Source organism: Ictalurus furcatus, chromosome 10 (genome assembly GCF_023375685.1).
Source record: "Ictalurus furcatus strain D&B chromosome 10, Billie_1.0, whole genome shotgun sequence".
Classification (NCBI taxonomy): domain Eukaryota; kingdom Metazoa; phylum Chordata; class Actinopteri; order Siluriformes; family Ictaluridae; genus Ictalurus; species Ictalurus furcatus.
The window spans coordinates 24527646-24546988 of NC_071264.1; the positions used below are offsets into that span (position 1 = coordinate 24527646).

The window sequence follows — 19343 nt, forward strand, 5'->3', positions numbered from 1 at the left end:
CATCGCGCAGTGTGGATAGCTGGGTAGGAGTCAGGTTCGCAGAGCCAAAGATGACAGTGCTATAGCCTGCACTGGAGCACGATAGTAAATCATGATAGACTCAAGAGCTGGGAGGGATTTTGCAGGACTGTAAAACATGCTAAAAAGCATGTCTTGATCTCTATCTGTCAAGTAAAACCTATTAAAACCTACCATGTTTATATTTTGACTATGACAGCGTAACACATACTTGCAATATCATGCGATAGATGATTTTCTCCATCTTAAGGCATATTCAGACTGGGTTAGTTTTATGTGGGAAGAAAGGGTAATCTCTGGGATTTTCATGTTTACATGTCTGGACAGATTATGCCACATTTTACCTTCTATGAAATGACCAGCAGAAATAATCCCAGATAATATTAAATACGTCTAGATGTTATTAGAAAATTATTCTTATCATTATATCTTGACAAAGACACTCCAGGTAGCGCTCACTCTTTTCTATCATCTATCTCCAAAAAAGTACTGGAAGAGTTTAAAATGCAGGCATGTAATCATGAGCTTGAATCCTGGCAATACCACAGCCATTCATGGCTTGGACCCATGGAAGCAAAATTGTCCATGCTCGCAAAAAAATGCTCTCTCTCACCTGTCAATCACAGTGACACTAGTCAACTGTGAGCATCCATGAACTCATGTATGTGGAAGAGGGTGGATAACACTTTCTTCTGAGTGTGTTATGCTGCCCTGGGATGTACCATGAACAACAGTTTTGAAAAAATATTATTGGCTGGCTTCACATGTCTTGGAGAAAGCATGTGTTAAGCTTCACCTTCCCTGTTTTGTACCTGTGGTATGATGCGTAGAAAATAGCAGGTGACCAAATTAATGAGAAAATGGATCGAAAATAACCTCAGAACAATAAAATATAGACTTATTTAAAAGTACTTCCTGGTTTGAAGTAAGAGTTTCTAGCACAGGGCTAGCTTTCATACATACACTTTGTGGTCATGTGACCTACTAATGCTCATGCACAGCAGCCACAAGCCTTACAAAAAACACTTAATAAAGATAAAAACAATCAGTTTGTACTAAAATGAGGCCTATAACGTAGCTTAGCAGAGGTCGCATATCCCGTGTGAATCGCCAGTAAACATTACAGATGCCGTCTGGCAACATTACTTAACGGACATATGTCCGGAAATGTTATCCCATCCGAAATGTACTTTAGCTAAATCAATCTGATCTTATTCGTGTTATTCTGCTTTGATGGCTTTGTGTTTAGAGACAGAGAAACACGGCACATGCTGGGTTTTCCAACCACATCATAGACAGATGTGTCTGAGGCCTCAAAGAGACATTGTTTAGGCTTGGCCTGTAGACTCTGTGCTGTGCCAGGGTAACACACACCAACTTTCACACACACACACACAGACACACACACACACACACACACAGTCCTCCTTCTTTCCTGTATCCGCCTTATCCACCCATGGATCTGTTTGTTATTATTTGCTTAATCCACATGCTCTTTGGCTGTGGTGTCAGAAAGAGCATCAGCAAAGCATGAGCTAAACAAGATCAGCTACACACACTAGCCAACAGAAACGTGGACTGTATTCCTTTGCAGGATTACAGCATGAGAACACCGAGGAGAACCAAAACCGTTCATTGTGTTTGGGGTGGAACAGTGTGATAAATTCATGGCATATTTGCTTATGACTTCACAGTTTGAAAAAGGACAACATATTAAGCAGCAAGGAAACCCTAACACAAGAAATCAACACTGTATTAAATGGTCCGTTTAAATGTTATCTAAATAATAAGGGCATGCATTACATAAATGTTTAATCCAGTAATAAAGTACTGTAAATCAGTGTCATGATGTCTTACTAAATGTGGACACATCAGCTAAACTCAGGTGGATATAAAAGCAACCACCAAGGACATTAAATATGATGTTGGTTTATATTGTTAACTGTGGCTGGATAAACATGAGTTAATTTTGGCGTTTATGATGTAAGGAATAAAGCATTTTGGGGCATGCTGTTATAAGAAAGTAATCAACAATGACAGACTTAGTGTTACCCCCTGAAGTTAATTATTTTCCAATAACAGCATGTCCCGAAGTGTTTTATTCCTTTTATACCACATTGTTTTGTCAAACATTGTCATTTTTGTGTTAATTAAAGAAAACATACTTTTTGATCAGTTTACAGTTACAGTTAATGTTGTGGAACAAGAAACAAGTTCCTGTTCTCGCTTACGCTATGACAGATGTAAACAGTTGTTCACTCACAAAGTGCTGACACTGGAGACTCCTTCCACATATGTTAAATAAATATCTCCTTACAGAAAACGTCACCATAACAATAATGATATTTTTATTCATTACATAACCAGGTTTAGGTTTAGGACTATCTTTGATACGATGATGATGCAATGTGTGTCTCAGTGCATGATCAATGACTTCAAAGTATCAAAGAGCTGAAGCATTTCAAGCAGCCAAAATGATAAAATGGTACAACTTAGAGCATTTACGATTTGATAGGATGTGATTAGGGATGTCACGAGAACCGATACTTCGATACCAAGTCGGTACCAGCATTCTTAAAACGTGATGGTACTTGTTTTTCTGCATTTCTGTTGGTTCCGGTTGTAACGAAAGTACCGGTGTTGCGATTCTACCGGACCTGATGGAGGCAGCAAATACACGCAAGTGTTTTAGTCGGTCCACAAGCGGTGAAGAAGAAGAAGAAGAACGCCTACAAGCACACGGGAAAAACTACAGAAGATTAGCTTAGCTTAACAAGTTTAGCTCCGCCCCGACTCGTTGAGAGGAAAAGAGAGGAAAGCTAGTATTGGTTTCCGGTGTGCAACCGATGCTATCGTTCATTTCAAACAAAGCGAGGAAACACCTGGAATTTGGCGAAGCATCTGAAAGACGGTCCTATATTATGTTTGTTTGAAGCAGCTGGCATTGTGGCCATGAAACATGCTAACGTTACGCCCCATGTAATGTTAGTGATAGCGAGCTATTTGTTAATGACGCTAACACATTGCAGTGTTATAAACTACCTCCTAATGGGCCTCCATGCATCACCATTCCGCCTGTGTCTTGTCAGCAAATGTAGCCTAATGTCACTAATAATTATTCAAATGTTCATGCTTTTAATAAATCTTTTTGGTCTGCCACCATATCAGTGAATTTAAACTAATGCTTGCATTCAGAGTATAAGGTGCGTGTGTCTGTGCGCGCATCTGTGTGCATGCGTGTGCGCGCGCGTTTAGGAGTGCACGTCCACTCATTATCAGACAGTGTTTTATAACTAAAATACCCCCCCCCCATCTCTCTTTGCCAGTATCAGCCAGAGGAGGATGTCCTCCAGGAGAGTTTTTTTTTTTATTTTATTTTTAAAAATTTTATACCACACTGTGGTATCGACTTTGGTATCGGTACCGACTACTAGATTTTTGGTATCGTGACATCCCTAGATGTTATACATTGATATTTTGTATTGTGTTAGCTAAGTGTTAGCTTTGAAATGTGAGAAAATGCGACATTGGGATGGACAGGCAGACAGTCCATGTCACTTTTACTGGGGCTGACAGCTAAGGAGGAACATGGAGGGAAAGAGGTTAACGGAAAACACATACAGTGCCAAGGAATTCTGAAAATAATAATGTAATAGGAATATAAATACCTGGACATGAATCGATTCATTGGTGAATAACACGTATCAATTAATTGGTTAGTGACATGTATTGATTCATTGGTTAGTGGCACATATCAGTTCACTGGTCAGTGATACGTATCTATTCATTGGTTAGTGACACGTATCGATTCATTAGTCAGTTACATGAATCGATTCATTGGTTAGTGACACGTATCAATTCATTGGTCAGCAACACGTATCTATTCATTGGTTAGTGACACGTATCGATTCATTGGTTAGTCATGTATTGATTCACTGGTTAGTGAGACATATTGATTCATTGGTTATTGAGACGTATCGATTCACTAGTTCATTCTTATTGTAAATATTGAGAATGTGAACTGGTGAATCCCCTCCTGTACACCACTATATCATCACACCCCTAGTTGAAGAATTAAAATACAACCAAAACTAGATAACTGTCAGTTTTTAATACTCTAACATCCTGAGAAACAAAGGAAAGTTTTCTTGTTGAGACACGCTGAGATCTGTAGACTGTAGACATGGCAGAATTGTTACGTTCCTGATTCTCACAATGTGCAAAGGAGCCCTGAGAATCTCTCCACGCCTGTGCTTAAAGGAGGGGTGTGTGCACTGAAAAAGCCTTTCAAATCTCTCTCTCTCTCTTACACACACACACACACAGGTAACTGCACACAGGGGTAATTTGCAGTTGGGAACGCAGGCCAGTCAGGGATAAATAGACCCATGCTGAGAGCAATGTGCTGTTACTTGAAGGAGGGAAGCAGAAAGAAAAGCGAGGGTGGGAGGAAAAAAGAGCGGGAGAGAATTAGGAAGTTTGCATTGATGCCCTGGAGCATTCAAATCTATTGCTGGAGCTTCTCTCCAACACTTGTAAATCAGAAGGAATGTGTTGTTTTTGGGCCAAGTTGTGCTTCGGAGGGGGAGATTTACGTCTCCAGACATCGTCCAGAGCTTATTATTATATTAACTAAGGGCTTTGATGCCTGAATCAAGTGTTCCATTGCAACACGTAATATCAGATTATATTTAATTACAGAGCCTCGCATGCTAGCACAGCTGTTGTGTAGCAAAGCCGCCTCTTTGTAGGTCTGATTTCGATTACAGCATACACTCACTGGATTTTTATTTTTTAAAATTTTTTTTACAGGAATCGGATTACGCAGTTATTATAATAAGAACGAGCCACATTGGTAGGTCTTTTATCCTCATACAAAGTTTGAGGGTTGAGAAATTTTATTTTCTGGTCAACCTGAGCTCATTAAGACATTCATACAAATAGAATTTGACTGGATTTCACTAACTGTAACGAATCTTTTCCAGTTGTGTGAATTGTTCCGTGCTCATTCTGGTTTCTCATTTAAAATATGACTGATCTTTGGAAAAATATGGCACAATGTATGAAGAACAGGTGATTAATGTCTGGGTTTTAATGGTATCTAGGCCATTCGTTCTCAGACTTGTTTTAAATGACTGCATTCACACACTAGGAAAAAAAAAAGCTTCATCCTTCCATTGCAAAGTGAAAAAAAAAAGAGAATGTTGCGTATCTACAGCCGATTTTTATCCAGCAATCAACGTGGCCGGCTATAAATAGACCGGAAAATGAGCAGGCGTCCTGCTTTCACTTAGCATTGTATATCTAATCTCTGGCTTTCGTCAGGCCTGAGACGAAGTTACGATTAAAGAGAAGAAGGCTTCTTCTTCTAAAGCCATCAAGCCGAATGTTTACAAAGAGCTCCTTTAGATGTATGCAAGTTGCACAGCCATTACTACGAGCGCAGAGAGTGTTCCCATGTGAGGAGAAAATGAAAATAATTGCCCAGCCTTTTACAAGTCTGTGTAGCAGGCTGTATTTACACAGCATATGGCGGGCCATATGACTCATGCAGACCCTAGGATACAGTCTGGGATAAAGTTTCATATAGGGCAGCGCGAAACCAACCGGACATGGCCGCTATTAGTCATTTCCTTTTCACAAAAATGTCCTCAAGACGTGTGACTGCATGAGCTGTAAGTGAAGATTCCAGACAGAACATCTGCAGTTTCACTGATCCGTTCAGTAATAAGTTTTAACCAGTTAACAGTGCAGTGACCGGCGACGTAGCTGACACTTTTTACAGGAGCTGTTAGAAGTCAGGAGCTGAGAGCAAGGGGCACCCTTACAGAAACGTTACATGTGAAGAACCACATGATGAAATTCACACATGGTTTTTAGGCATGTCACTTTCACCTGTGTTTAATGCATGTATTCTTATTTTTCACATGTGAATTCTAACACATTCATTGAATTAATTTCTTACACATGATGCATGATTCATTTATGTTCACATGTGATTTATTTTTACAAATGAGTCATGATTCATTTTTATTATTTTTTTTAACGTGATTTATTTTGTTTACGTGATTCAATTTTACAGGTGATTTTCCCCACTAAATTATTTTCATATTTTTTTTTATACATGATTAACTTTTTTACATGATTGTTTCTTGTATATGATTCGTGATTCATTCAAGTTCACGTGATTTATTTTACAAATGATTCACAATTCATTAACTACACATTAATTCATTATTAATTTATATTTCACATGCTTTATTTTACAAATGATTCATGATTTATTTTATTTTTTATGGCTTTTTTTTTTTTTTTTTTTTTTACATGTGATTCATTGTGCAGGTGATTTTCCCACTAAATTATTTTCATATTTTTTATACGATTCACTTTTTTTTCCCTTGATCCTTTTTTTTTTTTTTTTTTACACATGATTCATTTATTCATATGATTTATGATTCATTTATGTTCATATGTGATTTTATTTTACAAATGATTCATGATTCATTTTATTTTTTACGTTTTTTTACGATTCATTTTTTGCAGGTGATTTTCCCCACTAAATTATTTAAACATTTTTTTAATATATGATTTACTTTTTTTATTTGCATGATTTTTTTTTTACATTCATTTATTCATATGATTCATGATTTGAGTTCACTAGTATTTTTTTCTCACACAGTTAATTTAATCACATTTTGATTTTCTAACCCATGATTCATTTAGGTCGGTGTGATTCATTTATTTTCACATTGTTTTGTTTATTACATATTATTCACATGATGTCATTTGTGTTTACTGTGTGTTACCTCAGGGCATAACAGGGTGAAATACACCTTCATGTGTTTGTCACAAGTGATCACATATTACCCATATAATCATGTGAAAACCTTACAATCACATGTGAAATGTATATAGATTGCTCCTGATAGAGTGTGTGTGTGTATGTGTGTGTGTGTATGTGTGTGTGTGTGTGAGAGAGTGTGAGAGAGAGAGAGAGAAAGAGAGTTTGCAGCAAAACCTTTTCTATGAGGAGCCTCATTTAGAGCAAGTGAGGAGGGAGGGAAAAAAAGAGAGAAATTCCCTTCTCAGGAAGATTAGTGGCCCTGCATTTGCAGTAGGAGGTGGACGACAAGCTTTTTTGGACACATTTTTCTCTGTCGTGGCGATGACCCTAGGGCCGTTCCCCAGGCAGCCCGGGACTCGCCACCGTCAATTATTCACTGTCGCCACTGAGACTTCATCCAGTTGATAAAGGAAATTGTCCTTATCGCTAACCAGCCTCTCTTATAGCACTATTTACACAACCAGGCCCTCAACCATCCATCCAGCTCCCTTCCTCTCTCCCTCTTGCTATCTTTTACCTCTCTCTTTCGCTTCAGTACAGGAATCTGGGGACAGTTTGAATAATGCACAGTGTTATGTGACTGATTTTGGATAAGGACTTGCTTAAATAAGTATCTTTCGCACACAGCTTTCTCCTCTCCACCTCTAATCTTCCTGTCTGACGTGTCAAGTCAATTACCTTGCTAATGCGGCAAAATGTAACATCAAATATTCAATTTCTTTGTCATAATGTAGACCGCAGCGAGATATTCTCATGTGGTGTGTCCGGAGCACCTAAAGCTTGGGCTGTGAGCGCGCCGTGACCCGACTTAACAGAAACACAGCTTCAGCACAGCCCATCCATCTCCCTCCTGCATGACACGCACACTTTGGCTATGATGTATGTCATGAGGCGCCAGACCCAGTTAATCAAGTCATTACCATCTAACACACACTCTCTACAGCAAACCTTTAGGCCTGAAGAGAAAGAAAAAACTTCCTTGTCTTTCTATAAGTTAAAAAGATTCTACATGGCATATTTTTAAAAGGAGAATTTATTTACTTGTGTAATTATCTAATAATATATAAGACAAAGTTGCAATATCTGTTTTGTTTCTTGGCAGCCATATAATAGAAGTGGGTAATTAATTCAAATTAATTCTTCAGTAAATAATTAAATTGTAAATTATTGCAAATTGCTGTGGTATAAGGGGAATAAAACACTTCATGATGTGCTGTCATGACATGTCATACTTTTTGTGTGTTTAGAGTTACATTTAATGTTGTGGAACATCAGTGAAACAAGCTAGTTCTCACTAAGTTAATAATACGAATAATATGATAATAAAACAAACAAAAAAAAATGCCACTTGAAACCTCAAAATGCAACATCTTACTGCCTGAGGACTTTCCTTTGCCTGAAAACTTACAAAGTTACAGCTTTACCTCTGCCTGATACAAAGCACTAACACTGGAGACTCCTTCCATAAATGTCAAATAAACATCTCCTTACAAAAAGCTTCACCATCTCAAAGAGTGTTTCCTTAAAATAACAACACATTTTTAAAATAGTTTATTATTAGGTGTAGGTTACGTAGTAGGGCGCACGGTGGCTTAGTGGTTAGCACGTTCGCCGCACACCTCCAGGGTCAGGGGTTTGATTCCCACCGTGGCCCTGTGTGTGCAGAGTTTGCATGTTCTCCCCGTGCTGCGGGGGTTTCCTCCGGGTACTCCGGTTTCAAAGACATGCAGGGTAGGCTGATTGGCATGTCCAAAGTGTCTGTAGTGTGTATGAATGGGTGTGTGAATGTGTATGTGACTGTGCCCTGTGATGGATTGGCACCCTGTCCAGGGTGTACCCTGCCTTGTGCTCCCAGGTTCCCCACGATCCTGAAGGAAGGATAAGTGGTATAGAAGATGGATGGTTATGTAGTACCCTGTGTTAGTTGTTACTATAAACATGATAACAGATTAGAATAAGAGCTTTAATATAAACCTATGATTTGCCTTGCTGGAAGAACTATCAGAGCTACTGTTATAGAAAATTAATCAGCACATTCAGATCAATTGGAATTGAGAAGGTTGAGAGATTATGATATTATTATGATATGGTATTGGCTTCATAGCTGCTCTGTAATTCTTAATACTGACACCCACAACATCACATCTATAATCCATCCATCCATCCATCCATCCCATCCATTTTCTGTACCATTTAACCTTCACAGGGTCATGGGGAGTCTGGAGCCTATGGAGATTCGGGGCCCAAGGATGGGGATACATTGGACGGGGTGCCAACCCATTGCAGGGCACAATCGCACTCACACACTATGGACAATTTAGAGATGCCAAATCATCCTACAACGCATGTCTTTGAACTGTGGGTGGAAACCGGAGTACCTGGAGGAAACCCCCGAAGCACAGGGAGAACTCTGCGCACACAGGACGGAGGCAGGAATCGAACCCCCAGCCCCGGAGGTGCAAGGCAAACATGCGATTATGGGTGAAATGAGAATAATAAAGAAATAGAAATAGAAATAAATAGAAATAATTATTTCTGTAAAGCTGCTTTGCGACAATGTCCACTGTAAAAAGCGCTATACAAATAAAATTGAATTGAATAATAAAGAAGAGATTTGAGGTCAGAGATTATTTCAAAGTTGATGATTCATCCCTCCGATAGCAATGTACATCACTGCAACATCATCAACATGAAAATAAATGGGGGAAAAATATCGCAAAACGATACTCAAATAAAATCAAATAGTGGGAGATAAAGTCAAACCCACACACTGCTCACTGCACTTGGATCACTTCTGCATTTCCAAATCCATCCAAACCCTTACCCATAGAGCTGAGCTCATTGTTATGATGAGAGGACATCCGCATTTGTTTTTCTCTTCAGACAGATGCTCGCTGTCAAAACAGTTTGGCCCACTCTTTTAGCTTCATTAATGAAGAGCAATTGACGGCACATTGCTGAGGGAGATTGAGGCCTGTTCATTGCAGCTCTTAAATGAAGCATGCCAGATCGAGCTCTTATAAACCCACACAGGACGTGCTACTTTATAGTTGCCTCTCTCATAACCTCCACATAAAAAACCCCAGCCTCCCCTCTTGCATCCGGAATTCCACCCGGCGTCCAGTAAAACCTGGTCCTTGTCTTTTTGCTTTCACTTTTACACAAAGTGACTTGCGCTCGCTTCATTATACAGGCTTGCATTTCCATAGAGGGCTAACAGGGAAACGAAGACCTGGCCTTATAACATAAAACAAATGGCTGGCCCTGTGATAAATGGTTCTATTAGCAATCCAGATTGTTAAACGCAGATATAACGGAGCAGAGGGCAGAGGGAGGCCCATTCATTTTCCCCTCACTCGGCATGCGTCAAGAGCTGCAAATAGTTTTTGCTTTATGTGTAAATAACATATTAAAAGTCAGCATTAGCGTGTTGTCTGATAGAGAGGAAATTGTTGGGAATAAATAACGCCGGACAGGAGGTGTAAACCAGAGAGGGGGTTTAATAGAGAGAGAGCAGGGCCGTGCTCTGAGGTGGGCATGACTTAGGTGACGAGAAGCCTGCGGCCCGCTGTAAACCACATGCTGACAATAAAGCGGCGTAACAGGGCCATATATTAAAAGCGGCCGACTCGGCTCTGGGTTCAAGGACCTCGTCTCTAAGCCCCTGCATATTCACTTATCAGCGTCTGCGAGCCGGAATAATAATACGGATTACTGTGATAAGTAATTGGCCTGTCGTGCCGTGTTGGCACACAGCTGAGGCTCTTTAGCGCTCAGAAGGTACGGACTGAGGCTCTATTGGCTGACCCGTGGGTTTGCTGTCTAGTTAGATTGCAGCACAGTGATCCTTCCTCTCAGAAACGAGGGCCACTGGGGGTCAGAGAAAACAGAGCCATCCAAGAAAACAGGGCCATCCAAGTCTAGCTACTGCTCAGGCATAATTTAAAAGTGCAGCAACTTTCAACTTTTTTCTGAATGAGACAAGACCAAGGAATTAAACTTTGCTCACTGCAATTTTCAAGCAATCAATCTATGCTCAACAAAAACACTGACTCTCTTTCTCTCTCGCATGCACGCTCTCTCTGTCTTCTGTGTCTCTTTTTCTGTCATTCAGCTGGAAACCTAACAGTGCCTGTTTGATAGTGCTGTGCTTCATGCCAAATCAGAGTGCACACATCTGTCCTCTTACCCCTGCCTCAGCACAGCTGTTGTCAAGTACAGGACTCAAGTCCTAATGCATCTAGCTTTTCAGAGACTATACTTAAAATATGTATATTTTTAACTCAATATACTTGACAAGAGATCTATAATGACCCTGAAGAATCCTGACACAGGCTTGTATTGAAACAGAATGGTAATACAGATGGGTGACAACAACTAACATAGTGTCTTAGTAAGGTGTCTGACCTAGTTACAAGCTTGTGGAACTGTACTGGAACACAGTTCTTCCAAAAGATTTAGCCTCAACTGCTGTTTTGATGATGGACGTGGAAAGTGCTATCTGACACAGCACTGCATCATGGTTGATTGACTACTCTAAAATGCCCCTATAGGTATGAACAAGTGCATGCATGGTGTTTGCATCCCATCCCATGGACTGGCATCCCATTCTGGGTGTCCCCACGCCTCACAGCCAGTGTTCCGGGATAGGCTCCACATCCACCCTGACCAGGATAAAGTGGTTACTGAAGTCGTTTCCAAGCCAGTGTTGTTGATTTTAGATGCTGTCAAAATTCCTTCCTTTTACCTTGCCTTATCAGCCTTATCTGCCTAATCCAAATCAGAGTGAATTCGATACTTTTGTTTTAGTTTGGTTTAATTCAGCATCACACTGCACCAATTTAACCAGACTGGGAACAAAACACAGAAACATAATCGCAAAGGTCTCTACACTTCATGCACGGATCACTCCTTTCTCTCACTCAGGCAGTCTTGAACCAGTTTCCTTTTGTCTGCACTCGTGTCTGATTTCTGCATTCAGTCCTGGCCAAATGAACTACATCAACCTGGAAAAAAATGCACCAAGGGGCCCACACACCCTGCCATCAACAGGATCCCTGAGCATGGTGCCTATTTTTTTCCACGTTGGTTAGATGATGCTAACTAAAATTATGTATATCGCTGTATAATGTAAAACAGGCCATGTCAATGTGAAATCCATTGCTAAGTAATGGCCCGAGCATGAGGGTTAAACCCACTCTGCGCCCCTCCAAGGGGGGGATTAGCCATAACGGAGCTAAGTTCACGGCAGAATCCCCATTTCACTGAGACCATTCACACACATGACCTCAGCATCTGGGTCTGAATCGGCTTCATTCAGCCGCACCACTCAGACTTAATAAGCAGGTCAGATCATATTTATATTATGATTTCAGCTCCGGGCATGATCAGATGTCATTTTAATTACCGTTAGCTCAGATTGGAAAGACAGTGCTTTTTAACAAGACGCTCATTGTGAAGGGGATTTACTGCTTAATACACATATGGGAAAAACAGATTTCTTTACGATTTTTAAGGGAAAAAAATAGTGTTCTAATTGTTAGTGAATCTAAACAAAGCTGTGTATTGTAACACGTCCAATGTACTGATAATCAGTTATTCAATACACTGTGAGGTAAAACTTGAGCTATATTGTTACTGTTGACTTTAAAATATTATCGCAAGCTAGGTCATCTACATGAGTGGAGGTTCTGTAGGTAGGCAGAATTTTTGAGAAGCATGTCTATGCCAATTTAAAATTACAGTTGTCCTGTAAAGCTGACCGAGTTTTACATAGTAGCTAAAGTACTGACATTTATATAAGATGCTGTTTAAGTGCTGGCCAATGAGGAACACATACTGGAAAGCATGGGAAACCAATTTTGTAATGATTTTGCAAACTATGATATGTTGTTAAGCAAATATTGCAGTATAAAAAAATATGGGTAGATGCCTTCATGAAACAGAGTTGCCCCAATTCCATAAGGAAAACACGACAAAGCATGCTGTTATAGAAAAATAATCAATGATGCAGTAGAGTGATACAAAATGAAGTGAAATTGAGTTACTGTAACCACCCAAAAGTTGATTCTTTTCCAATAATTGCACGTCCTGAAATGTTTTATTGGTCTTATCTCACACCAATTTGCCAATGATTCCATTTTTATTCATTAAAGAATGACACGTTGTACTTTTTATCCATTTACGGTTATATTTAATGTTGTGGAACATCCATGAGACAAGTTAGTTCAAGTTATTACTTACGTTATAACAGTTGGAAACAGTCATTCACTCACCAAGATCCCTTTTGTCTTTCTCTTGAAGTTAATAAGACAGAACCATGCAATTTTTCATGTTAGAGAAACAAGAATCAAGAAACAAGAAAATAAATCCTTCTGTTCTGTAGTGGAAAACCTACTGACTCCTACAAAATGCTGACACTGGAGACTCCTTTCCATCCATCCATCCATCCATCCATCCATTTTCCATACCACTTATCCTACACAGGGTCATGGGGGAGCCTGGAGCCTATCCTATGGAGCTTGGAGCACAAGGCAGGGGACCCTGGGCAGGGTGCCAACCCATCACAGGGTACAATCACACACTACAAACAATTTGGAAATGCCAATCAGCCTACAACACAGTTTTTGGACTGGGGAGGATGGCAGAGTAAGCCTGAAACACGGAATGCAAATGGCAAGCTCCACGCACACAGGGCAGAGGCGGGATGTGAACCCCTAACCCCAGAGTCGTGACGCAACGTGCTAACCACTAAGCCTCATGCCTCCCAGGACTCCTTTTATAAATGTTAAATAAACATCAAGAACATGTATCATTTGAATCATATGATATAAATTGTGATTTGACTTGTAGCTGACATTACTATCCAAGCTGCTGTTATGGAAAATGAATCAACCCCTTCTGACTAATGTAGACAGACTTGAGAATTCAGCAGCACTGTTGTGTAACTCTGTTGCCTGATCCTTCCTTACTAATGGTATGCCACTAAATTGGCTCATTAACTTGTAAACACCATAAAATAGAAAACAGTATTTCCATTTCAAACGTAGCCCTCAATTCGAATCTTTGTCAGACTCAGGATGTCCGCGTCCACTGCCATTCTGACTAATTTATAACATTTGCACTCTGGAGGTAAGAACAAGGCCTTTCAGCCTTATTATTAGTCACTTTCATCACTTTCCTCCCGACATGTTCCCGTTCTATCTTTTCCACTCGTGAGTCCTTGATATTTCTCGTGCCACAGAGAAGGAAGTCTCTCTCGGCATGAAAACACGTCTGAAGCTGTAATTACTGCTCGCCTTTGGCAAACTCTGACATTTACAATAGTATGTGTTAATTCTAATTCCACTGTATCATTTTACAAATCTAGCTTTACATTATAATGGACCTAATGAGGAATTTAAACCAATACTTATCCAGTATGCACAATACTAACCGCTATTTCTTTAATAACGGTTTTTAATACGCCTTTTATCTAAGTAACACTATTAAACTCCCATGTTGCCACTGTGTGGTCCATTTCACTTGATTTATTAAAAATTATTCCTCTAATTTTCTTTCCTTTACTATGGCATGCCATCAAACTTCTTCATGAATGTGTAAACGTGCCATACTTTCCCAAGCACTATTTCCATTTCAAAGGTAACCCTCAACTGGCATCTTTGTCAATTTCGCATGGACCATGTCGTCCACTGCTCGGGTTTCCGTTTTGACTAATTTATAACATTTATACTCTGGAGGTAGGAACAAGGCCTTTCAAGCTCATTATCTGTCGCTTTTATCACTTTCCTGCTGACATGCTCCCTTTTCTCACTCTTTTCCATGCGCTCCCGGTTTCCACTCCCTCCCTCCCGCCAGTAACTTTCATTAACCACAACACAAATGTGACCTGCTTCTCGCACCACCTGTCTGTTAAATTGTGGCCTTACTGCTTTACATGCTCTCAGTATTAACACTCATGCTCTGTTCATTCCAGACTCTATGTAGCGCTGTAATATGTTTGGTTTTTTTGGGCCCTGTTGATTATATGTTAAACCTTCAGTGTAGAATATTACAACAGAGAGTTTTCCCTTTCAGAAATGGTCTAATTAGAACCCATTAAAAGCTTGAACCATATAATATACAAAGAACTAGCAATGGATGTTGCATATACATGTAATCGCTCATTCATTAATTAATTAATGCTCTTTTGCTGTTGTAGCCGATCCAACTAAAAGCTTGGCATGCTGTGCCTTCTGAGATGCTTTTCTGCTCACCGCGGCTGTAAAGAGTGTTTATTTTAGTTCTAGTCAGCATGAATCAGTCTGACAATTCTGTTCTGACCTCTCTCATCAACAAGGCTTTTCTGCCTTAAGATATGCCTCACTGCTCATCGGATGTTTTTTGTTTTTTTCCACCAATCTTTGTAAACTCTATAGTCTAGTCTACTAGTCTCTAAACTGTTGCGTATGAGTTTTTGAAATACTCAAACCAGCCCATTTGGCACAAACAATCATGCCACGGTCCAAGTCATTGAGGTAACAATTATTTCCTCAGGATCAGACTAGGTATCCTGAAGCTATGAGGTGGCAGTACTACCACCTGAGCCACTCTGCTTCCTGAATGGAATGTTTGTAATATATATTTCTCCATTCATTAGAAAAAACTAAACCAAGCAAATAAAGTTGGAAAATGTTTCACTTTAGTTAAAAACGCTGCTTAAAATGGATCGTGTCACAAGTTATATTATGAGTTCTATCAAAGCCTGGCTGTGGTTTACTTTTGACCTCACAGGGACTTTTACAAGCCATGATTTGTTCTCAAAAAATGGCTAAGTATGAACAGAAATACAGTACAGCGATTATATTGTAATTGTAAAATACCTTGCAGTATAATAGTTACATTAAAACACACCGGTGATGTATCATGGTTAAAGACTCAATTGCATTTGCATCTGACCAAAAAATTTGGCACAAACCTTTTAACCGTTAAATCATTGTTCACCACGTGATGTACCACCATAATGAAAGAATAAGTGCAGAGTGCAGAGATAGAGAGAGTTTACAGTAGAATGAGTTACATAAAAGAGAATGATGTGAAAGAGGGGTGTTAGAGATGGGGTGGAAGTGTACCTCTGCTTAGGAGAGTAGGTGAAGGCTTCTTGGGCATTTCGCAGAAGCTGTTGGCATCCAGTCCAGCTGTTTTGCACTCTTTTTTCTCAGCAGCTGTGGAGGCACTGGTCTCCATTGTGACTGATTCTGTTGAAGCAGAAAAAGGAGAGACGAGTCAGGATGCATCCAGAAAGCGCTTGTGAGACAGTGTGGACACGCAACTACCATTCTTTCCCAACAGAGGGCATTATGAGCAACTTTTTTCCAGGCGATCTGCCTCAAGCTTTTCATTTTGCTATCAGAAAGCAAGAGAGGTATCGCACTCACTAGCAGCAAATAGACTTCACATCATTTCTCTTATCATTTATTCAAACGTCACACCTGAAGTGCTTTGCTTTGAATTCGAATTGCATTGCTTTGCTTCATGCAGAATCATTCTGTTGTGTGTGTGTGTGTGCGCGCACGTTTGTCTGTCTGTCTAGGTGTGCTTTATTTAATACATTTGTATATGCTGAGATGGCCTCAAAGTTATGTATGTATGTATGTATGTATGTATGTATGTATTATTATTATTATTATTATTATTATTATGTAACACTTTGCATTAAAGTTCAACATAATTTACTGCAATGAGAATAAATATGAACTTTAGCATTAATACATCTAAAGTAATGTTAACAATGTGACATACTGTGACCTTATTATAAGTTTTGATCTAGGTAAAGGATGAGTGGGAGAACCTTTTCTAACCAATAATTTGTTTTATTATTTAAAAAAAAAATCCCAGTGTTAATTAGTATATTAATGAAGATCATAGTGTGATCATGTTATCACTAGTGTTAATGTCAGTTAAGGGAATCTTAAGGTATAGGGTTATTATTATTATTATTGTTATTATTATTATTGTTATTATTATTTACATTATTTTACCCTGATCATTCCTATTTGGATTAATTGAATATATTTTAAACCGATAATACTTAAGTCACATATTTGTATCTTCAACAACATATAAAAAATATATGTAAATAATAATAACGAATTATATATATATATATATATTTTTTAAATGGGCTGTATCATAAAACGACAGTGTTCTACAGCTCAAGCTCGGGTCGTCCTGGTCACAGCAACCAAATGGTGCACAAGGATTACATCTTTCTGCTATATGACTCAATACTGTGTCCTGGCGGTCAGCCTCTATGACGGCTTTATTCGTTTACTCACTCATCCATCTCTTATCTCTCGCTTTTTTCACTCAAGGTAAGCCGATTAAGGGAGGTGCCACACTTGCGCACTTCGATGGCATCTGTTTCGGTTTTTGCTTGGCCAAGACTGTCCCGGGCTGCACAGTTTTTTTAGTGTTTTAGTGATAATCACAATTTTTACATTAATCAGGTATTAAAACATAACCAACTGCAATAAAGATGAAGTTACCCAATTGTCTAACCTTATTAATCCTGAGATCGGCACATTAAACTGGAAGCTTGTGTTCATATGTTCATATGAAAAAATATTTATTCTATATATCATTATTTATTTGCTTATTTGTGTGCTTGTTTATCATCTAATCATGTTTATATTAATTATCAGTTGATAATTAATATGAATATGCTTAGATTAATTTTATTTATTCTTTTTATGCCTTCATTTATATTTATTTCTAGTTGGATTACTATCAAATCAAATTCATTATTATTTAATCATGTGCATATTACATTGCAGTTGATGCAATTAATTGTTATTCTTGTATTTGTTCTTTAAATGTATTACATTAATTGAATTGTTTCGTTGTTGTCGAATCGCTTGCTATATATTTTGCATCAATTTGCAATTGATGCAATAATTTAACTAAGAAGCAGTTATATTCTGTTTCAAAGATTTGTACATTCTAAAAAATGTAAGATATAATATAATACCAAAATGTACAATGTGACAAAACAGGCTGTTTTGTAGATTTAAACGAAGCAATACAACTAATTAGTTCTAAATTTGACTAAATGTGTATACATAACTAATAGTGAATCCAATATTATACAAAAAAGGGGGGGGGGGGGAAGTGACACTTGTGTTACAATCCTCTCACTGGCACCTGTGACGAGATTCAAAGAGCAAAATTGAGACCGTCTCCTCCAACACTGTAACAGCTGCCTGACGTTCTGCTGCCAAGCCCGTCATAGAAAAGAAACGTGCAACAAATCCTGTGATCTGTTTATGAGACCCAGTCATCACTTTGATCATTTATCATGCGTCAGAATAACACAATCATCCCATAAAATCAATCTTTTGGGGTTCTTGGCCTGGGATCTTCCTAACATTGGCAGACCAATGTGATGACCACACTCTTGAGTTATGTTGTTTGATTGACAGCTGCATTAGATCTAAACTATGCGTTATATCAACTATGTGTAAGCCATAACTGCTGTGTTTACCTAGGCGTTAGATAGTAAGACATTTAGCAGGCTAACACCTAACTCTATGTCTAAGCCAAGGCTTTTTTCAGACAAGAGTGCTTGAAAAAGCATTCTGTTTCCTCGCTAATTCATTATCCCACAATCCCCCACACAGATCAGGACCCCATGGAGCCATCCTGGGCCACCAGCGTGACATGACAGGATAGTACATGTGTCAAAGACCAAACAGACAGATGGCCATGAAAGCAAACAGGTAACAACAGGCACTTTTTTTCTCTCTTTTCTGTCAATGGTCAGCTGCCAAGAGCTGGAGAGGAAGAGTGAGGGAGGAAGAAGAGGCAGGAGGCAGGACAAAGAAGGGCTAATCCCTGATCAAAACCTCCTACGTCTCCCTAAGACATAGTTCATCACAGTTCAGATGAGAGATTTGCCACGACCTGACGTGAAAGATGCTGTGGCAAAGATGGAGTATTATTCCACAGTTTTGCGCGAGACATGCATGTACAGTATAACGATAACACACACAGCAGTGAGCACAAATGCTGAATGAAACAGGTTAGGTATGAGTGGGCTTTAAGAACAATTTAAAACATCGAATTTGATTTATAGTAATCAGATCTTCACGAAGAATGGAGAAATGTTTAGCTTATAATTAAGCATGTTCAAAATAAAGTTCATTCATTCGTCTTCAGAAACCTCTTTATACTGGTTAGGATCACAGTTGACCCAGAGCCTATCCTGGGAACACTGGGCACAAGGTGGGAATACACCCTGGATGGGATGCCAGTCCATTGCACTGTACCATGCATACATACAGTATCTGTATCTATATTTGGATTTAAATATGAAGTGGACATGTCCTAAAGGAGTTTTCTATCTTTCTTTCTTATAGAAAACTCCGGGGTAGATATGCCAGCACTGTCAGCATGCTTTGTGATTTCTGGCTCTGAGAGTTCCTCAACTTCAGCTACATCACTC

General features: G+C 39.1%; 1 protein-coding gene across 1 annotated transcript in view; it reads right to left on the reverse strand.

Moving 5' to 3' along the window:
• The window catches only part of gli2b (GLI family zinc finger 2b), a 90937-nt gene that overhangs the window by 56800 nt on the left and 14794 nt on the right, over positions 1-19343 (reverse strand). Inside the window, exon 2 of the mRNA XM_053634170.1 lies at positions 15973-16098. Coding sequence (XP_053490145.1) covers positions 15973-16087 — 115 coding nt within the window. The 5' untranslated portion in view covers positions 16088-16098. The remainder of the gene's footprint in view (positions 1-15972; positions 16099-19343) is intronic.